The 22,500-nt window shown below is 39.3% G+C and overlaps 2 protein-coding genes and 2 long non-coding RNA genes across 4 annotated transcripts in view; 1 reads left to right on the top strand and 3 right to left on the bottom strand.

The window, feature by feature from the left end:
* Positions 1-3,325, bottom strand: part of LOC146457624 (patched domain-containing protein 3-like) — a 12,220-nt gene extending 8,895 nt beyond the window's left edge. The window contains exon 1 of the mRNA XM_085091683.1: positions 2,834-3,325. Within this exon, the coding sequence (XP_084947809.1) occupies positions 2,834-2,889 (56 nt within the window). The 5' untranslated portion in view covers positions 2,890-3,325. The remainder of the gene's footprint in view (positions 1-2,833) is intronic.
* A 999-nt stretch (positions 3,326-4,324) lies between these two features.
* LOC146457623 (uncharacterized) lies at positions 4,325-7,476 on the top strand. Its single transcript, XR_014858429.1, has 2 exons — positions 4,325-4,678; positions 6,521-7,476. It is a non-coding gene; the product is annotated as an uncharacterized LOC146457623 (long non-coding RNA).
* A 3,393-nt stretch (positions 7,477-10,869) lies between these two features.
* LOC146457622 (uncharacterized) lies at positions 10,870-13,945 on the bottom strand. Its single transcript, XR_014858421.1, has 4 exons — positions 13,831-13,945; positions 12,832-12,945; positions 11,824-11,952; positions 10,870-11,587 (listed from the first exon to the last, which is right to left on the bottom strand). It is a non-coding gene; the product is annotated as an uncharacterized LOC146457622 (long non-coding RNA).
* Positions 13,946-14,117: 172 nt separating this feature from the next.
* Positions 14,118-22,500, bottom strand: part of LOC146457621 (uncharacterized) — a 28,632-nt gene continuing 20,249 nt past the window's right edge. Inside the window, exons 24-34 of the mRNA XM_085091707.1 lie at positions 22,470-22,500; positions 21,910-22,023; positions 21,550-21,663; positions 20,795-21,005; positions 18,399-18,409; positions 17,914-18,027; positions 17,579-17,692; positions 16,821-16,934; positions 15,534-15,647; positions 15,230-15,343; positions 14,118-14,278 (exon numbers count right to left, since the gene is read on the bottom strand). The exon at positions 22,470-22,500 is cut by the window's right edge and continues 83 nt beyond it. Of these exons, the coding sequence (XP_084947833.1) occupies positions 14,118-14,278; positions 15,230-15,343; positions 15,534-15,647; positions 16,821-16,934; positions 17,579-17,692; positions 17,914-18,027; positions 18,399-18,409; positions 20,795-21,005; positions 21,550-21,663; positions 21,910-22,023; positions 22,470-22,500 (1,212 nt within the window). The remainder of the gene's footprint in view (positions 14,279-15,229; positions 15,344-15,533; positions 15,648-16,820; positions 16,935-17,578; positions 17,693-17,913; positions 18,028-18,398; positions 18,410-20,794; positions 21,006-21,549; positions 21,664-21,909; positions 22,024-22,469) is intronic.

Genomic DNA, 22,500 nt, shown 5'->3' with positions numbered 1-22,500 from the left:
CGTGAACTGCTACTAAAAATAGTTCGGGGGGAAAAAATACAGGAAAATGTATGGAAAGTTCAAAACACGACTGGACGCTTTCTGGCACAGTTACGTCCCTCCATTTTTTCATAAATTTTTCAGCAGCAATGTTTTATGAAAGTTATTTGACATCGGATTTATTTGCACGTGTGTTGTCACCGATGACCTTTCCTAAGCTAGTAAGCTTTAGAGACTTAACTTTTTTATATTGGCTTTAATCCTTATTTGACCCACAAACGACCTGTGATGTTGACAATAAAAAAAAGGGGAAAAAAAAGAAGAAAAAAAAAGAGACCCAGACCCCGGCCCCGGCCCCGACCCCTCGTTTTGCTGACACCCATGGCAGAGGGGGGAGGGGGAGTGAAAATTGTATTGCATGCAACATCCGCTTAGATTGATTGTGTGTTAATTGATTTTATTAGAGATACATGTATAAAGACGACGTACTTGTGGGTAAAAATGCTGGATGTACCCTGAAAGGTTAACCCTACGTTATATTGTCTTATTCCCTTCTTGTCTATCGTGACTTTTAGGTCAAAGAACGTTCACTTATCTTGGAAATCTAATTGGTACATCACGCGTCACGCGCTCGTAAAAAAGAAAATCACGCATCTCGTTGTGATGTCAGGCCCGCATCACGCACGGTTTCCATTACCCGTCACGCTGCTTATTTGTGGGCCATCACACGTCGCAAAAAACCCTTTGCCACCCTCAATAAATTTACTTACTATTAGCTGTTGTGCCCTATTTGTCAGTCGGTTGCCCTTCGTAACATTTGATGGCATTTCCAGCGATGTTCAGATTTAGTAAGTAAGTACACTCTGTTTTTTTTTTTATAAGAACGTCTAATTTTGGAGCTGAGGCTGAACGTTCTTATATTTTTTTGTGATTTGAGGCTGAAAACGTTCTTAAGATGTTCTTAAATTACATGGCATACACTACATGTATTTCAGTAAATCAAAGCGGACGTGACCAAGAAACCTATCAAAGCGATTATGACAAACCGAGCCGATGATGTGTGTCAAAACATGCCTTTAAGTATTTTGGTTAATTTACATTTGTTACCTTGATTTATATACAGATTAGCAAAATACAAAAAACGTTCTTAATCGACTCTCAGCCTGAGGAATGTTCTTAATCATTCTTAAAATTTTGGTTAATCTCAGCCTCGACGTTCTTATAAAAAAGGTTCTTATAAAAAAAAAAACAGAGTGTAGCTTTTTATTGGAATTCTATGTAAGCCGTTAATTTGCATGTATTCCCATACAAACCCTCATATTAATTTTACGTGCCGGTACTTTCTCACTGTTACCTAATATTACAAATATAAAGCTGTAATTGAGCTTGTGGTAGTTGCGAACTTGTATGAACCCTAAACAGAATAGCAACGATCAACTGATGCTGTAAATTAGTGTTTTACCAGCCCCCCCCCCCCCCCTCCCTCCCACGCCCCAACCAAAAAACTTCAGCACAAGGGCTTATCATATTCCACATTATTCTGGGACAGCAGTTTCCTATTTGATACCCAAATGCATAAAATGGCTTTGACAGTAATCTTGAATGACCCTCTTTTTTTAATTTAGGAGCTGTTCTATTTTTGTTTCCTCCCCACCCCCACCCCAACCCGTCTGGATGTGTGTGCCTTTTTCTATAACGCAATCTCATTGTTTAATCACGGCGGAAGGTCAACGGAACATAAACGATTTCTTTACGAGAATCTCCAGTTCTAAGCAGGATTTAAATGGTTGCTGAAAGAATTTTTGGTCATTAAGGATAACAAAGAAATATTTTACACCTTGCAAACGGCAGCTTATGGGGCGGAAGGCAATTTTTTCGGCCGATGGTTGTCCTGACGGACTTTGAAGAATTCAACTCAGTTTAACAGCTGCGGTGTATTACAGTGATTTCGCACAACAAATCATCGAAAATGCGGCTGTATCCGACTGAAACTATAATTTGATATATTTTGAAATATCCACTTCTCGATATTTCACGAGGTAAGTGGAATTTATCATTATTTTGTTAGTAAATCGTTATTTTCATGTTGTTATGCTAATTACGAAGGCGGTGTTTGTTGACAAAAGTACAGTTAAGACTTCTTCTTCTATAATTTTCTCTTTTTAACTGCCCAAAAATTTTATTGCATATTCTTACAGACGAGACATTGCTCTTTAACCGGGATGCTGTTTTAGGATGCCAACTAATGTATCTTTAGCGATATTTTCCTTTAAACTCGGCCATTTTTTTGGCACTTGAAGAGTAGTTCAATAGGGAAGAAATTAAAAATTTTGTAAAAAATTCAGATTTTGATCAAATTCCCAAAAAAGCTTCTCAACACAACAACAAACATTTGCTTGTCTCGAATAATGAGATTTTGTTCGGATTTGTAACGCTTTCTTTGTAAGGCAAATTCTTAAAAGTGTGACCTAAAATGGCCGCTGAAAGCCCCCTCAGAGCGGTAAAACCAAGATGGTCGCACTACAGCTAAAATACGAATCGAACTGAGCTGAAAATTATATTTATGTGAATCACTTATATAGACCATTCTTCTGAGAAAGTTTGAGGGATTTCATTTTTTCTCGTCCAAACGACGATAGTCGATATTTACAGAGGACGGCTCTTAATAACCTATCACGAATTGACTTTAATTTCAATTTGGACTTTACAACCTGTAAGGCTCGGGTAAAAGCTAACGCTATTAAAGCTACCTGTAATTAAACTATAATTTATACAATTTACAATTTTTTCAAATGATCTAAAAAAGAATATCAGTCGTAAACAAAGGGATAAAAGCAATAAAATATATAGATACCTTTCGCTGTCCTTATTCGCTGTCTCTTCACGCGGATTCTTCCCTGTAGTTGTCATTCTTGTGCGTTGCAAATGTTGAAACGGTTTTACGCAACAGAACCCAAGGTTTTGTCTTTTCAGGTCTTTCAGTACAACGCCTAAGTGATCAATGAAGTTACCCGATGCTTATACAGGTTATATTTGAGACAAGCAAGATTCAGACAGAGTAAGCAATTTCGCCGCAGACGAATACGTGATGTTCAGCGAAGTAAACACTGAAAAGGGTTTGGTGTTATTGGACGGCTGAATAGCGATACCGGAATATTTATGAGTCTCTTGACAGCGAACGTGACTGCCTCGAGGAGGTAGTTGAAATGACTGATCAGAATGTTGCATATATTTTACTCCCAAAATAAAAATATACGCTAAATCCTTATCAGATCGAACGAATGAGAAAGCAATTGAGGAACATGTACCAGTTTCCGGCTGTGGAAACAGTCTGCTCGATGTAGTGCGAAGCGAAAGTTCGTGGCTGTCAGTTGTTTATTAATTTTTAATATCAAAGAAACGTGATGTGCCATAAAGCGAATATCGAAAACAAAAGTCGCAATGCAAAACTGGTGTTGTTATTCGACGATCATAACAGCTGGCGTGCTATGGTTATCCTCTGTTGCGACCCGGAAGTAGAAACCTTTGGGATCTGCGGTAAACAACATTATTGAAACTATTTTGTGATTGGGCGATAGATCGAACGTGATGTCTGCGAACGTGACTGTGTTACGTAAGGGAGTCGACAAGTCAGCAAAAACCATACATAAACTTTAAACATACGTGATGTTCGAAAGAGGTAAACAGGAAGATATATCAGAAAAGATTTGTTCTGGGTCGCTGAAAACGAAATTATTTGGATATTCTAAAAATAACGCAACTTCACAGGCACAAAAAAAAAAAAAAAAATCATTATTACGAGAAACTGAAAGATGGAAGATAGATGAATTCTGGAAGATTTACCAGTATTTTGAACGCAAGAGAGAGGCGATGTGAATCTTATAGTCTTTTCCAATCACATGGAGTTGGGAGTGGAAGGGAGGGGGGGGGGGGGAGGAGTGGGGGTGTTGAACATGTGATGCAGGTACCAGTTTACCGATGTTTTTCGCTTTCTGTAGTCTCTTGGGTTTTAAAAACATTACCGTTCGAAAATCTCGTATCCATACGAGATATACCGGGGTCAGTTCTTCTCGAGTAAACGTATAAAAACAAAATATAACGCACTATGTGAAAATATGGTTAAGCGGCGAGGATTCGAACTTCGGCCTCCTGCATTCAAGGCAAACGTGATAACTGCTTCACTCACTCAACATGGAGTCTCATTTCACTTAGGATCATGGACTAACAGCGATCTGAATTATTGGAATAATTATTTCGAATTATTCAGTTCATCTTGGTAGGGAGGAAGCGAGAGGACCAACCTCGTTCCCAGGGTCTCTCCTCTTCTCGCTCCTTGGGACATATAAGGTTGCAACGTTCACCCACCGCAGCATGAACCACCGTGACATGAACCACCATGGGATGAACCACCGTAGGATGAACCACAAAACCACCGCCACATGAACCAGAGGACTGGGGACCACAATTTCCTATTAATTTTACGGATTAAGCTATCAATAAATCTTTAAGTTTACGGTTCTTAAACACGGGGAATAACACATAAAAATTACGAAATACATATCTCACGTGAGGTTTAGTGGGGGATTTTATCTGATAGTCTGTTTGGACAAACGTTGAAAAACCTTGAATTGGCGGTGAACTCAGCTAAGATTTCGTAAGGGAAAGATCCTCTCTTGTTACAGAGCCCCATGAGATGAAGGTAAGTGCTTTGCCGCATTTAAACAATGCTTTTCAAGGTGACTCCTGTGTGTTTCACAACCCTTGCGTGAAAGATAATCCCTGATTGTTCAAAATTAAAAGAATTCTCCCATTTCAAGAGGGCCTCACTCCGAGGTTTAACAACATACTTTGACTAAAACGGTTCCGTTAAATTTCTCGTTAGCATTAACATGTTGTGGTTTGGATTAGAATCTTCACATATATAATATTTCAACATATTTTTGCGTTCCATGGATTTCAACCCTCTTCTCAAGTAAAAGAAACCTTGGAGGTCATCGCCAAGGCCAGACACCCTAATTAGCTTCTGTTGTCATCATCTGACAAGTGATAAGATTAATTAAAATTACTCTATGAATGTTGCATGTCTTGCATATATTCTATCTTATCCCAAGACACAAATTTAAAAGTGAACACTACGATTTATTTTACAGAACAGGCAGTGTACATGGAATTAGCTAGTCAGGATCACTTATTGTTTAAAGATAATCTCGTACCCCGATCTCAGTCGTCGGTTCAGGAATGTCGAAAGAGGCATTTTAGCCTCCGGGGTGGGGGAGGGGGGTGGGGGGGGGGCGTTGGGGGACTTTCGTATAAAAGTTACGGGGGTGATCGTCATAGCTTTTAGAGGTTAAAAATTTGCAGTTTGGTACCCGTTAGGGTGGTAAAATCTGAAATTACTTTCGTCAGAGGTATAGTGTTACCTTTTAGCCGGGTATTGAGCCGAAACAAATGAGAAAACATAACGTACTGGTCTTATCTCTTAGGGGCCAAAGAAATTGTTTGCACCACACCCACAAAACAGAATCCTGTTACCTTTACCTACCCTATAAAAATGTGCGACGATCACCCCCGTCACTTTCACATGGGAGTTCCCCCGCCGGGAAGTTAAACGTACCGCCTAATCAGTACCCTATCAAACTGGACGTTGCAAATAAATTCGAGGCTGTAGAGTGAGTCAGTGAGTGAGTGAGTGAGTGAGTAACAGTAACACCAACAGTACATCTTTATTACGCCTTACTCTCCAAAGGGAGGTATTGGTCTTGTTAATAACAATAAAGGTTATGACATCTACTAGAATAACTAATCATAATAACTAATCAACTTAAAGATCATACAATAACTTCTAATACAATTGGTATAAAATTATTGAGTGAGTGAATAAATGAGGTCAATAAAAGCTAATAAACTAGTTATAACTTCTTTGTACGTAGATAAATAGGCGATACAATATTTACGTCTCAAATACAAAACATCCTATTATACGTGTACGTACAAAATACACTCCTGCGTCACAGGACACAAATGACATCCACGGCTTTTTAGTTATCAAGCGACGGTTTGACGGCGTTTGATCGGTTCTTTTCACGTAATACTTTTGATTCTGCAGTCTTTAAATTCAGAGGGAGAGAATTGTACAAACCTTTGTATATATTAAACTGAAATATTTTCTCTAAGACGAAATCCTAGGAGTTTCTGTTACTGCTGATCGGGAACAGACCGATAACATATTTATGCACATTTTTGTGAAATGTGTCTAATATAATAAGTCTAATAGGGGGAAGCCGTTTATCCCTTCTCACTGCATCATTATCCCAGTTGAAAAAGGAAAGGAGATCAACAGATCTCGTACCGAGAAGCCTTGCTAGGTAATTATCAGTACGCATACACAAGTTGTACTAAAAGCATTAGATGTTGTTTTATTACATACAAGTTAACCGTTATGTCGATCCTACCTGAGGCAACTTTTATAACGACTAACCTTAGAGTGCACTTTATTAAAGTGTTCATTCTATTTTACGAATCGCACTGTTTTATTGTTCAGGACATAGCGCACTTGTCCATTGTGCCAGGTGATGCAGAGTGCCCAGAAACGTTTCAAAGATGTGAAGACGCAGACTGCTCGTGTAAAGGGACTCTGTACCATTGTTTTCTTTGCGTGAAATCCGCAAAAAAGGGCACAAAGGCATGCATCCTCAAGGACCATTTTAAGAAAAAGCACTGGAACCACAGGGTGTCCTGTCATGTCCTGTCCGAAATCTTGCGTCGCTTCGATGAGGAAGAGGAAGAATGATATCATCTGCTATTGAGTATTAGTCTTTTAATTGGGGCGGTTTTCAATTTCAATTGAGTGACAAATGTAACTTGCCATGCATGTGCTTTGGTGCATGCTTCACCACACAGTAGTCACAGTAAACAGTCCCTTTCGCAGCTAGTACTGAAAAAATAAAACAACTATTATGTAGCTGCGCACGGGTCATTTAGCTAGTGTAATGACTGTATCACTCAATCGAAAATAGCGCAATGCTACACCATTCTTTTTGATTACTTTTATAAAATGGTTCATCCAACTAATAGAAATTTTATAAATTTGCCTTGATTTGTTTTCTTAGAGTCTTAGACGCAAAAAACGACGTAAGTTCCACTTGTCAGTTTAAAGAGAGAATTAGCGTGAGCGGATGTCATGACAATTAGTGTTCAACCACTCTGCTGCTTGTGATGCGAGAAGATACGATGACAATTTTATTGGGTAAATCGGACGACAGTGCATTCAGACTGTTTTGTGATTTGGAAGGCCGAAACTAAAACGAGGGCTCAGATTAAAGTTTAGCTAGGTTTTGCGGGCCGTCGTCGAGTATCAAGACGAAGGGTTCTTCTGGATGACAATTGTTTCCCCACTATTTCCTTTATCCTTGAAAAGCAAGGACTATATTTTAGACTCAAGATTAGCATATAACTTGTATGTAATTCTTAATTCTGTACGCATTTTGCTCATGCAGTTTCATGTTCATTTAAATAAACTGGGAAATGCATTAAAATGAGCAAAAATGATTAAAATGATTAAAATAAAATGATGAAAATGATTTATTTAACGTTTACTGCGATTGGAACTGAATTAATAGCTTGCGAGAGCAGACGGCATTTCCGGATTTCGCGTTGGGTGAAACAAAAACCAGAAAGGCATCTGCTCTCGCAGGCTAGTCAATAAATCGTTGAGTTCATTTCATGTAGAGTTAAGACTCCGCTATTTTGATGGCTTAATGAAAATATGGGGAAGTATTTATCTATAGTCCTCTAAGGCTTCTTAGCGAATGCGGTTTACTAAGAGAAATAAAAGTTGAAATCGAAGTTTGAGTCGGTTTGCGTCCCACGGTTCATGTCACAGTAGGGGATACCACGGTAGTTCATGTCACGGTATTTAATCTCTCGCTAGTTCACGTAATGGTATTTAATCCCACACTAGTTCATGTCACGGTATTTAATCCCACGGTAATTCATGTCACGGTATTTAATCCCATGGTAATTAAATGTAACGGTATTTAATCCCACGGTGGTTCATGTCACTCTGGTTCATCTCATGGTTGTTCGTGTCACGCTGGTTCACGTAACGGTGGTTCATGCCATGGTGGTTCACGTCACGGTGGTTCATGCCATGGTGGTTCATCCCACGGTGGTTCATGCCATGGTGGTTCATCTCACGGTGGTTCACGTAACGGTGGTTCATGCCATGGTGGTTCACGTCACGGTGGTTCATGCTATGGTGGTTCATCCCACGGTGGTTCATGCCATGGTGGCTCACGTCACGGTGGTTCATGCTATGGTGGTTCATCCCACGGTGGTTCATGCCATGGTGGTTCACGTCACGGTGGTTCATGCTATGGTGGTTCATCCCACGGTGGTTCATGCCATGGTGGTTCATCTCACGGTGGTTCATGCCATGGTGGTTCACGTAACGGTGGTTCATGCCATGGTGGTTCATGCCATGGTGGTTCATCCCACGGTGGTTCATGCCATGGTGGTTCATCCCACGGTGGTTCATGCCATGGTGGTTCATGCCATGGTGGGTAACGTTCCAAACCCTGCTCCCTTGGGACGGGAAGAGGAGAGACCCTGGGAACAAGGTTGCCCTGAACATCTAAAATGGCGGCGCGCGAAAAATTTAAAAGCGAAAATTAGTGATTATCACATCTAATTTTTAACGCACTTAAATGTTACCAGGAGAGATAATTATGGCTCCTGATGTTATTTTTCACTTTTCAAAAATAAAATTTAGAATTTTGATACTATTTCCAATAATTTAACTTCAATTTGATGTCAGAGTGGAGGTTCCCTTCTTTGAAAACTATCATTATGAGGGATTGTAAATTTCATTATGAGGGATATGACATTGCTTAAAAATTCACAAAAATAAAAAATAAAAAAAGATTATACCTCAAAGTTCTATGGCCAATACGGTAATATAACATTTACTGTGAAACAAAGAAAATCATGAGCACTAGGAATATTTTTGAAATGTTTGTGTTGAGAAAGAAAAGCAGTCTGATACAAAAGGAAAAATTTCGTACTTTTTTTTCTCGTGGTTTGACTTTCCCTCTAACTGTTCACGGACAAGAGAGGATCAATAAACATTCCACAAATAATTCTTAGTGTTCATGGTTTTCTTAGTTTGACAGTAACAACTTCGGCTTAACGATGCTACAATACCACTGGTTGCTATCAGTTTAGCAGCCTTGCCCACCGCTGTTCCTCTTTCGTTCTACGTGAAATCGAGGCTTTGTAAAAAGGAAGCATGATTGACACCTTCACTAAAAATGTTCCCTCAGCAAGTGATGAATTTGAAAAATTCGCTTCCTTTTACTGATAAAAAAAAAAAAAAACACGCAAAGACGGTTAACGTGTTTTGTCAAGAAAAAAATTTATTTCCCCTTGAACAAAGACCAAAGTTGCTGCGACACCTAACAAGAAGCAAATATGCCACGCAACCGTGTAACGTGACTACAAAATGCCGCCGGTGCTGTTGAGAAAGTTTCCCTTAACTAAACCTTTAGAGGTTTAGAATGACACTTTTTTCTTCCTGAAGCACGGATATTTAACAATTATTCCATGAGCGCGCGTTGGATATGAGATGGTAAATAGCCAACGAGGCGCGAAGCGCCAAGTTGGCTATAACTAATCTCATATCCAACAAGCGCGAATGGAATAATTGTTTTATTAAATTCTCCGCGTTTGGACATTGCTGTTGAAGTTTACCCCATTTTTATATTTTAAGAAAAAATTTCTTTCAAATTTAAACGACAGGATGTTGAGGCAACCTCCGACCAAAGCACGCGAAACCTAATGATCACATGACGCGCGCAGCGCTTTGCAAACGGAGTTGAATGAAAAATCGAAAGCGACTGGGAGAAAATCGGACACAGTCGGACATCTAAAATTCAAGAAACGTTTAAATGTACGAATTATAACCGTTATGAGACTAGCATTCAAGTGCTTTTGAAGTTCCTGCTCATGAAGAAGCGTAATAGTTGTGCACATTTGAGCAAATGTTCTGCTGTGTGGTGCCGAGCGAAGGAAGAGATCAGGGCAAGGACGGCTTTTATCATGCTGAACTGAATTCCTCGCGGACGATTTAAAACACTTCAGGCACATCCAAAAGTACGAGGTACAACCTCACTGAGACAAGCATTCAGTGCAAGTTTTTAAACTTCAAGCTTATTTGAGAGGCGTAAGAGCTGTGCACATTAGTGCAAATGTTTTGCTCTGGTGCCGAGTGACGGAAACGAACATTGTGGCCGCCGCTCGTACGGATTTCATAGATGAACCATCTGAAGTCCTCGTAAATTCGTAAAAACATAAAGGGCAGGCATGAAGCTCTTCCTGAGAAATTTCTTCGATTGGCTTTAACCTCTTACCGCCAGGATTTGCAAGCCATCCTGAAATTTTTGAAGGTAACCGGTTGTTATTGTTATATGTGATCTAAAAAATCGTGCAATTTTTCTGATTTTAAAGGAAACTTCAGAGATACGTACCATTAAATAGTGTCATACCGAACTTTGTGGCTTTTATTGTTGTTATATTGAGATGGCATTGTTTGGTATTTCTTTCTTTTCCTTTTTTTCTACATTTTTCCGAAGAAACTTTTGTTTCCCGCCGAAAAAAAATTAGCTTAGTGACACCTGGGGCTTTCGTTTTCCATATAAGGTCAAACTACGGTATATGAGCTGATAACCGAGATTTAGTGAACCAATCAGAACGCTAGAAATGCAATATCCGAGGCTGAGAATTTAATAAAAAGCGATCTTCCTCAGCCTCGTTTCTGTGTTGGTCGCTGTTGCCAACCCACCCACCCCAACCCACCCACAATACTGCTACAACTCAAAACCTCATTCCCAGGGCTTTCCTTGAAAATTGGAAGGAAAATCCGCCATACCACCGTAGCGTACGAAAACCCAAAAAACGCTCATAAAAAAAACAAAACAAAAGCAAAACAAAACAAAAGTTCGAAAGGTATTGTGGTAAAATGTACGGCCGTCCATCTTTTTCCTTACGGTGGATTGGGCTTTCAAGGGAACGAAATTGTACTCAAAACGTATACTACAATTTCAAACCACAAACTTGCCGGTAATCATTTGAAGACTTTAATACATGAAAATCTGATGTTAAGTCTAGATTGTACTCTGGGAGGTGGTGCGAAAGGTCACTTTTGAAGCCCTAGCTCCCGTGCTGTTTGGCTAAGTACAAATTCAAGCCAACTGCTCATTGATCCTTGAACCTGCTCATTGACCCTTTGTTACCACGGTTAATCTTCTTTTCGTCCCCAGGATCGAGTGAAAAAGAGCGACGTTGCTGCTAACCTTCATCCTCTCTTGTGCTTACTTAACTAAACCGAATCAACTCCGAAACAGTAAACCACTGCCTGAAGTACAAATGTGTGTAGTGCCAGCCAACAAGCGTCCATTTGTCCGACATGTTTATCAGGTTGGTAGGCATTTGTTGTTTTTACTGTCGTACACATATCCAAACGCACATTTGCACCTAAACTTTCCGTTGCTGTCACAGGTCTGTACCAGTCCTCCGCGGTCTTTGCACATCATCTCGAACACCACCTGCATTTCTAAGAACACACAAAATACACTTCATACAATGCAAACAAACAAATAACTTAAGAGAACTATCTCATAATAGGAATAACTGCTTGTGTTATTTAAGATGCTTGAAATAAACGCTAGTTGAGGAGATATTTGCGTTGAAATAAAGAAAATTAACGCGAATCAGAAGTCTTCTGGTTCGCGTTAATTTCAAATGATCCAATGTCTAATATATCAGATTAGTTTACAGCTTATGACTAACCTTGGCATGTTCGTCCATCTCCTAAATATCCTTCTTTACATTTACAGAAAAAAGAACCGGCAAAGTTAATGCAATTGGACAGCGGACTGCATCCCAGGGACTCTGGAGTATGCGCACATTCATCAATGTCTGTGAGAGCAACACAACGATACATATCCACATGAATATTTTGAAGTTCTTTTTTGTCTTTGAAATTCGGCAAAAATTAATTATTTCTCTTCTCTTTGAAGAGAATCACTTGATATCTTTCTCATGGCGTTCTTAGTGTAAGAGAAGAGGTACTCAGTTTCTAATTTCAGCACAGTATTCACCCAAACAAGTAAACATATACCTATTACTTTAGGTGGATTGAATTAACCAATCACTGGACTGTTAGCATTCTTCCCTTCACACAGCAGACAACAACAACAACAACATCAACAACAATAACAATCTTTATTTCCTTAATTTTTACCTTATTATTTATAATTGGACTGGCCCGCAGGTGGCTAGTGCTAGTCTTGGCGGGCTTGTCTATTTAAGTTAAATTACAAATTCTTTATTTTATACATCAAGGAAAGAAAGAGATTTACACTTGTATGCAAGGTTTAGGACAAGGTTGGTTAGAATGAGGATTATGAAAAATTGTAAGATGATACTATTGCATAATCTTGTGTATGTCAATAAAGGAATCTTCTTCTTCGAGAGCACAAAGCAGACAAGATGGCGGCCGAGGTTAACAATAAAGGAGCACTGATGATTGGCATCTACATGTGAAACACCGAGTGAACAAGGTGTCCCATTTCTAAGTGACGGTTATACGACGAGTTGCTTAAATCAAAAAGAGATTTAACTAAAGAATTCCAGAAGTTAGAAAGTAGACTGAACACCATCGAGTCCAATCTCACTAACAGTGCTAAAGTCGATAGATGATCCATTGGACTCGGTGAGCCAAGGTCTGGTCCTCTGCATACTCACCTACTAAACTAAAATATGTCAGTAGTAATAAACCAGAGACACTGCTCTTACCAGTGTTGCAGTTCTTCCCAGTGTAGCCGACAATGCAATTACAAGTGTAATTATTCACGGCGTCGATACAAATTGCTCCATTTTGGCAGGGCTGACCAGCACAATCGTCAATATCTGCGAGAAATAAGTAACAATTAATAGACTTTTCGAAGCAAAGCTAGTTCAGTTAAAGTGTTCAGAAACAAAAACCGCTTAGTTCATCTACCAGTGAGAATAAAAGAAGGTTAGACATTCTTAAAGACCGAAGCATCACCAGGGCCATTGAAAACAACACGAATAAACAAATATACACAGAGAAGCATTTTTGCAAAAGGACCTTGCTCACTCACTGACTATAAGCCTAGTTTTCACACGTCGAAAAAATCTCAGACGATCCGGCGGGGATTTCACTGTTTCCTGACCGTCCCAGATCTTGCAGACACGACAGGAAATTTCCAGACGTCTGTCCCATTTGCCGGGGGAGGAGGAACGACTGGAGCGAAGCAAATTAGAGGATTTGTAACGAGTTAAAACTGTCGCCGACGACCCCGACAGTACACATTTGAGTTTTCATGTCATAAGAAAATATGGGAATGATCGCCGACCATCGCAGAAATCTGGGACGCGTCGTGAAAATAGAAACTCCCGATTTCCGCGATTCGTATGCAACCATCCCAGACGATCGGGGATGTCCACGATTTCCAGTTTTAACTAGACGAGAAAGTCTGGGGCGGTTGGGAAGCAGTAAAAACCTCGATTGTCTGGGATTCTTCCGACATATGAAAACTTATCTCTCCAGATCAAATTTGAATTTGGAAATGTTGGTATTTGAGGAGAGGGTAAAAACGGGGTGCACGGAGAAAAAGCTCTCGAAGCAAGGACGAGAACCATCAATAAACTCAACCCACATGTGACGCCAAGACCGGGAATCGAGCCCGGGCCATACTGGAGGCGAGTACTCTCACCACTGCCCCACCCTAGTTGGAAAAAGAATTTCTGAAACAAGCAAACTGTTCTTACCAATGCTACAGCTCTTTCCGGTGTAGCCAGCAACACAATTACAAGTGTAATCGTTTACAGCGTCGATACAACTTGCTCCATTTTGACAGGGCTGACCAGCACAATCGTCGATATCTGCAAGAAATCAGGAAAATCGCGGAACATGTTTTAAGAGAATTACGGTGTGCGATGAAAAGACTATAGTATTTTCGTTCGATTCAAGTACTAAAGTGCCGAAGTTTGACACGACCCATGAAATTTATGTGCAAAGAGAAAGACCCTGCCTACCCGATGACTAAACTGAATTACTAAGTTGAAATAATAACTTCTAAGAAAAGACATACTCGATTCTTACCAATGCTGCAGTTCCTACCAGTGTACCCAACAACACAATTACAAGTGTAATCATTCACGGCGTCGATACAAGTTGCTCCATTTTCACAGGGTTGAACAGCACAATCGTCGATATCTGCGAGAAATAAAGTAAAGGAAAATCAGGGAACAACTTTGTAAAAGAGGAGAATAACATAAATAATAAATACCTTTATGCTTGTATTAATGTAAAACAAAAACTTAAGTTGAGGGAAAGAATTCCTCTACCAATTGGGAACAATTGGCTGAGATAACATTTGAATAAAGTACTAACGTAACTGAGGTAAAACCACGAGACATGTTCAAGGAGAGTTAGAACAGAAAACAAGGTTTCTTGTCTGAATTACGCATTCGACTTATTTGTACTTTCAGTTAAGCTGTTTTCAAATCAAAGCCACCTATAAAGCTTCAATGTATAGCACGTTTACAATGTTTCGCGCTGATAAAAGACCTTTGGATAGAAATGAGAAAGTGATATGGGGTTAAACAAAAATTGCGGGTATAACTAAAATCAACCCGTAAAATTGATTTTTTGTTTACTTGAAAACGCTCTTACAGAGTTTTTCCCTAAGTTCTCCCGCAAGTTGTCAATGTGAAGTAGTCCAAACCCTGAAAGTTTCGTTGTCAAGTGTCTGACTAGATTTCGAGATAAATCGAATGAATAAAATGAATGGCTTTGCGTTATCGTTGTCATTGTTATGGTAACAGCTGTCGCTTGGAAATCAGCGAAAAATGTATTGAATCATATTTTTGAAAGGTAGTGTAGCATAAGGGAATTCGAATTATGCTAGCTTGTACGCGAAATTCTGATTTGAAAAGATGCAGCCCAAGTTCAGAAAACTGTTGCGAGCCTCCTTAATTTCCAAATACGAAACGAGATTTTTCTTTCAATTCAAAGACCGCAGTCTTAAACCAAAGCATTGATGCGGTACATGAAACCACAACTTCAAAGCAAACAGAGTGTTTTGGGCGGGGCACAAATGGACCGTCCTTTCCCTTTGAATAAACTGAAATATTTAGTTAAAACAATAACTAACTTCTAACTCACCAATGCTGCAGTTCTTTCCGGTGTAGCCATCAACACAATTACAAGTGTAATTGTTCACGGCGTCGATACAAGTTCCTCCATTTTCACAGGGCTGACCAGCACAATCGTCGATATCTACGAGAAACTAACTAAGATTACGGCACACGTCCAGTGAGAGTTTGTTTTAAGTACGCCGACAAAGAAATATTTGTTTTTTGCTTGAAGTCGAATACCAGAGTGAGCATTGACATGGAACAGAAATGTGTACAGAAGCTAATAGATGGAGCCTTTTCAATCCATGACTAAACAAATAGGTTGATCGTACCAATGCTGCAGTTCTTTCCAGTGTAGCCATCAACACAATAACAAGTGTAATCATTCACGGCGTCGATACAAGTTGCTCCGTTTTGACAGGGCTGACCAGCACAATCGTCAATATCTGCGATACACACGGAAAAAATTATATGACATATTTAATTAATTGGTTAAATAATGTCTCCAACATAAAACAAATTTTTCTTTCAATCCGAAAATCAAAGTATCAGTTTACAACCAAAGCATTGATGCTCAACATGAAAACATAACTTGCATACCAACAAAAGTGCTTTGGGGAAAGAAAATGACCCTCCTTTCCCTCTGTACGAGTAAACCGAAATACTAAGCTGACACACTTCTTAAACAGACACTCCATTCTTACCAATGCTGCAGTTCTTCCCAGCCATTAACAAAATTACAAGTGTAATCATAACGGCGTCCATGCAAACTGTTAGTATAGATTAACCATATTTAAAAACACGTTGTAACTCACGATTGACGGAAGAACCACACTGAGAAACATGAAAAATCTAGATTTTCTTGTTTCTGCTGTTTCTATTTCCATAACTAATATGAAATGTGATTTCGTTACGTAAAAGAAGCCTGCTTATCCCTGCTTAAATTATGTACTTAAAATAATAACTTCTGAAACAGACACTCTGTTCTTACCGATCGTGTCTAAAAGTACACACGAGTGACTACGAAAGACCACAAGTGACAATACATCAAAATATTATACTGACGTTATAATCACGTCATTTTATCAAATAGTCACTATGTAACCACAAATGGACTGTTTCTGGAGACTTAAATAGGTAAATTCGACACTAAAGACATGTCCGAGAGAGGGGAGGGGGGAGGGAAATCTGAATTTGTCCACGCCCCTTTTTTTGTTGATCATGCTTCTTCGCGCAATATTGTGTAATTTTTCATATTTCCCCCCTCCTGCCACCTTGAGATTCCTGCTTTTCGCCCTCTTCTTTCCCGCCTCCCCAACACTTCCCCTCCCCCCCCAACCTACCACTTTTCAAGGCCACCAATGGAAGAAAAGGGATATTGTAAGCGAAAAAATGTTCAGAAAAATAATAATTGAGTGAAAAATATGTATTAAAGGAACTTTCCCATGATAAACAAATCTAAGCAAATCATTCTTTCTTAATACATGTTGCAGTCGCAAAATTCGCAGACAAAGTCCAGAAAAAAGAGGGGGAGGTTAGAATTAAAAAAACCAATCTGATTGCAGCCCCCTTTCCCCCTCACCCCTCAATCCGTGACTTTTAGACACGGTCGTTCTTACCAATGCTGCAGTTCTTTCCAGTAAAGCCATCAACACAACTACAAATGTAATTGTTCACGGCATCGATACAAGTTGCTCCATTTTGACAGGGCTGACCGGCACAATCGTCAATATCTGCGAGAAAGAAATAAATAAATAAAGAAATAAATAAATAAATAAATAAATAAATAAATAAATAAATAAATAAATAAATAAATAAATAAATAAATAAATAAATAAATAAATAAAAATAAAAAGGCTAGGCAGTTGTTTAAAGAGAGTTAGTTTAAGAGTACAGAAAAAATAACACTTTTTTTTCTTTCAATTGACATACGAAAGCGCGAGTCTAGGCGTCGGCTACAAGGATAATAATCAACAGGAAATTGAGTGGTTTCTTTCAAACACTTAAATTTACACATCACAAAGTTTTGAACGGAGTTTTGAAATTTACATGTCAGTTTTGAACATCGCCAACGAGATTTCAGAGTTCCCGTATAAATTTCCCCAGTTTATTGACGGGATAAAGATATACGAATTTTTCTTTAAATAAGAACAACAGTTGTTTCCCAAGTATTTTGAATATTTTTTCAGTTAATGCTCTTTTTCAGAAAAGATTTCCAGGGAAATGTTCAACATTCCATTCAAATGCCGGACAAAATTTCATTTTCATTCTCGGAAACACTGGTCACGCGTGACGTAGAGTGACTGTAAAAGAATGAGTAAACTGAAATATTTGACTGAAATACCAACTTCTAAGAATAGACACACTCGATTCTTACCAATGCTGCAGTTCTTTCCAGTGTAGCCATCAACACAATTACAAGTGTAATCGTCCACGGCGTCGATACAAGTTGCTCCATTTTGACAGGGCTGAACAGCACAATCGTCGATATCTGAGAGAAATAAGAAAAAAAGGAAGTGTGGAAACAAACCTTTTTTTTTCCTTTCAACTCTAAATTCCGAAAAGACTTAAGTCTAAGCTGCAGTTTGGCACGGCCCATAAAATCGCAACTAACAGTACTTACAAAGAGAAGCGCTTTATCCACAACGTTAACTGAAATATTTCAGCGAGATAATAACTTCAAAAACCGCTCAGTTCAGTTTCAGTTCTTACCAATGCTGCAGTTCATGCCAGTGTAGCCATCAACACAATTACAAGTGTAATTGTTCACGGCGTCGATACAAGTTGCTCCATTTTTACAGGGCTGAGCAGCACAATCATCGATATCTGCGAGAAAAAGGGAATTTAACAAGAGTTAGTTACAGTGTGTGGACACAAAACGTTTTACGTTTCAAATCAAACACCAAAGCGTCTTAAAACAGTGTGGGCATTGGCACAGCCCATCATGAAATCCGGTGTCTACAAAAGGAAGACTTAATTTTTAAGCCTTTGAAATCACCGAGGGATGAACCTACAGTCCCAGTCAAGTTTAGTTGTGACACCCCACAACCAAGCCGAAAATGTCCCTCTCCTGCTCCCCTCCCCTCTCTCAATGTTGTTTTTGGGAATTTTTCTAGCCAATCTTGTGAACCAACATTGAGAGGGCAGGGTGGCGAGATCTGTCCCATCTAATGTGACTAACACTGTAGTTTACACACTTTGCTTGTCGCTACAACAAATTGGAGCGTAGTTTTGTAGCAAAAGCTTGGCTCAGAATAAGCGAATTGGGGGTGTCGACTATCTCGCTTTTTTACAAACAAGGTTCATAATCGACTCCCTCGTTTTATTTGTTTTCAAAATATCTAATGGGAATTTGGCGCGCTCAGGAAGGTACTGTACTGTACTACAAACATTTCCATTTGCTTATCTTCTCGTCACCTTAAAAAGCCGTCTTATTGCGAGGGTATTCGTTGTTTTTTTCTTATGTGAACCTTAATTTTCTGCGAAACTAAGACCGCACCGATTTCGTGTTTCTATGGCATATGGCGGATCATTTTCTAGTTTGACTCGGCGACTTTTCTACAATACTAAGTCCCTACAAATTCCATGTATTTCATCTGTTTAGGTGGCGGTGGACGTTTGGTCGGAAAATTGGAGGTTCGCTGTTTGGAAGCTAGGTTGGTCCCTTCATTGCTGTGTTGTAAGAAACTTTTCTCCACATTGTCTCTCTTCGCCCGAGGCCGAGTTTGTTCAAGGCCCGATTAAGCTAATCTTGGTTAACGCGGAGTTTGATTTGATAATAAATAAAGATTCATACAAAACACTTTTTGTCCCCCGTTTTGATTTAGCCTTTTCTTTGCCTTTAGCTCGAAATTAGCCTTTGAAATAATTTTTTAAACTAGCGAGATGAAAACCTCGGTTGACTTTTAATCCTGGATTAACGTTATTATTAAATTCTCAGCCTCGGATATTGCATTTCTAGCGTTTTGATTGGTTCACTAAATCTCGGTTATCAGCTCATATACCGTAGTTTGACCTTATATGGAAAACGAAAGCTCCAGGTGTCGCTAAGCTAATTTTTTTTTTTTCGGCGGGAAGCAAAAGTTTCTTCGGAAAAATGTAGAAAAAAAAGGAAAAGAAAGAAATATCAAACAATGCCATCTCAATATAACAACAATAAAAGCCACAAAGTTCGGTATGACACTATTTAATGGTACGTATCTCTGAAGTTTCCTTTAAAATCTTCAAAATTGCAAGATTTTTCGATTTTTTAGATCACATAACAACAACAATATAAACAACCGGTTACCTTCAAAAATTTCAGGATGGCTTGCAAATCCTGGCGGTAAGAGGTTAAACCCAATCGAAGAAATTTCTCAGGAAGAGCTTCATGCCTGCCTTTATGTTTTTACGAATTTACGAGGACTTCAGATGGTTCATCTATGAAATCCGTACGAGCGGCGGCCATAATGTTCGTTTCCGTCGCTCGGCAACACTCAGCAAAACATTTGCACTAATGTGCACAGCTCTTACGCTTCTCAAATAAGCTTGAAGTTTAAAAACTTGCACTGAATACTTGTCTCAGTGAGGTTGTACCTCGTACACTTGGACTTGCCTGAAGTGTTTTAAATCGTCCCCGAGGAATTCAGTTCAGCATGAAAAAAGCCGTCCTTGCCCTGATCTCTTCCTTCGCTCGGCATCACACAGCAGAACATTTGCTCAAATGTGCACAACTATTACGCTTCCCGACGAGCTGGAACTTGAAAAGCACTTGACTGCTAGTCTCAGAAAGGTCATCATTCGTACATTTAAACGTTTCTTGAATTTTAGATGTCCGACTGTGTCCGATTTTCTTCGCTTTCGATTTTTCATTCAACTCCGTTTGCAAAGCGCTGCGCGTGTCATGTGATCATTAGGTTTCGCGCGCTTTGGTCGGAGGTTGCCTCAACATCCTGTCGTTTAAATTTGAAAGAATTTTTTTCTAAAATATAAACATTCAGTAAACTTCAACAGCAATGTCCAAACGCGGAGAATTTAATAAAACAATAATTCCATTCGCGCTTGTTGGATATGAGATTAGTTATAGCCAACTCATATCCAACGCGCGCTCATGGAATAATTGTTAAATAGACCTTTATCACACGGTGGCCATGTTGAGTCTCAGGAGAATACAAAGCTTTGTTTCTGCACGGCAAGCCTCCCTTGAATTCGCGTGTGGCCGAGGCTTGCCGTGCAAAAACAAAGCTTTTTATTCTCCTGAGACTCAACATGGCCGCGGAGAGATAAGGGTCTATTGGCGTTTGAACAACCGGGGCCAGGTTTATCGATGGGTACCGGCGACATACTGCTGGGCTGGGGATAACCCTGCGATGGACTGTTAACCTCGGTTAAATTTTAATCCTGGATTAACGTTTATCGGCTTTCAATAACAAACCCTTTAAGCCAGGTTTATCGCCTGTAGCACTCGAGTCTCTTTGTGGTGGCTAAAATACCTTATCAACTCTGTTTATAACACCAAACATTCGCATCCACTCCACAGTTTCTGTAGAAACTATCCCCCTACAGTATCCCAGTTTGGTTAGTCTAATGTATTTGTTTTTCGTTTTGTTATCACCCCTCATAAAGTTGCTTCTTGGTTGCAATGGGCAGTGTTTTGGGGAAAGAACAGGAGCGAATAAACGGACATCTTGAAAAACAGACACGGCTCTTACCAATGCTGCAGTTCTTTCCAATGTACCCATCAACACAAGTACAAGTAAAATCGTTTACCGCGTCGATACAAGTTGCTCCATTTTGACAGGGCTGACCAGCACAATCGTCGATATCTGCGGGAAATGAAGAAAAACAAAGGATGAGGTTTAGAGGAAACAAAACTAGATTTGCTCGTTTCAATACCAAATACCAAACCCTCAAGTCTTAAGACGCAGCATTGACAAGGCCCACGAAACTGCAGTTCACAATATTTGCAAAGAGAAGTGCCTTTATTACATCAAAGGGCCGTAGCGCACCCACGGGTAATTAACAACTATTCACCGAAGTGGAGGTGAATAGTTCACCGACACTGTCGTGAATAATTGTTTTAGTATATACCACACGAGCTGAATAACTAGCGGACCAGAAAATCCCTTTATTTTTAACAATATACTGACAAATGGTCGGAATTTTCAAAATCTCGCGCGCCGCGCGGTAAGCGATTTCTTATTGTAGAAAGTTCCATCTCGCTTTCTTGCGGACAAATAAAACTTCTAGGGGTACTTGTTTAGTTGTTCCGGTGTCATTTCTACAATTGTTGTGTGAAATTCGTTTTCTTGTTGAAACAATAGAAAGAAATATTTAGTTGAAATAATAACTTCTAAACACTGTTCTTACCAATGCTACAGTTCCTGCCAGTGTAGCCATCAACACAATTACAAGTGTAATTGTTCACGGCGTCGATACAAGTTGCTCCATTTTGACAGGGCTGACCAGCACAATCGTCGATATCTGTAAAATATATTGTACAGAAAACTTACAACCAGTGTAACATTTTTATATTTTATATTTTATATTACTTACAAGAAATGTTTGAGGACAACCACTTGCGGTTTGTGGGCACAAAAAGTAGATTTTCCTTCAATTTGATCTTAAACCAAGACACGGCTTCTACTTACCTAGTTACTAAACTGGAATGTTTATGAGATATTTAGAAGAAATAATAACTTCTAAAAAAATAAAACACTCCATTCTTACCAATGCTGCAGTTCTCGCCACTGTAGCCATCGACACAACTACAAATGTAATTGTTCACGGCGTCGATACAAGTTGCTCCATTTTGACAGGGCTGACCAGCACAATCGTCGATATCTGCAATATATAAGAAACAATATATTTATATATTTATAATATATTTAATTAATTAGTTAAATAACGTCTCCAAACACAAAACAAGATTTTTCTTTCAATCCGAAAACCAAATATCAGTTGTATGCCAACAGAAGCGTTTTGGGGACCCTCCTTTCCCTCTGTACGAGTAACCGAAATACTAAGCTGACACACTTCTTAAACAGACATACTCGATTCCTACCAATGCTGCAGTTCCCAGTCATTAACAAAATTACAAGTGCAATCATAACGGCGTCCATGCAATTTACCATATTTAAAAACGCGTTGTAACTCACGATTGACGGAAGAACCACAAAAACATGCTTTCAACATCGTCAATATCTGCGAGACGTGGATAATAGACACGGGACACTGATGGCTAAACTGGTTTATTCATTAAAATACTAACAACTACACTCTGTTCTTACCAATGCTGCAGTTCTTCCCAGTGTAGCCATC

Source organism: Pavona decussata, unplaced genomic scaffold (genome assembly GCF_977016875.1).
Source record: "Pavona decussata unplaced genomic scaffold, jaPavDecu1.1 SCAFFOLD_238, whole genome shotgun sequence".
Taxonomy (NCBI): domain Eukaryota; kingdom Metazoa; phylum Cnidaria; class Anthozoa; order Scleractinia; family Agariciidae; genus Pavona; species Pavona decussata.
Note: the sequence above shows the minus strand (reverse complement) of the source record. Positions and strands in the feature narration are given on the sequence as shown.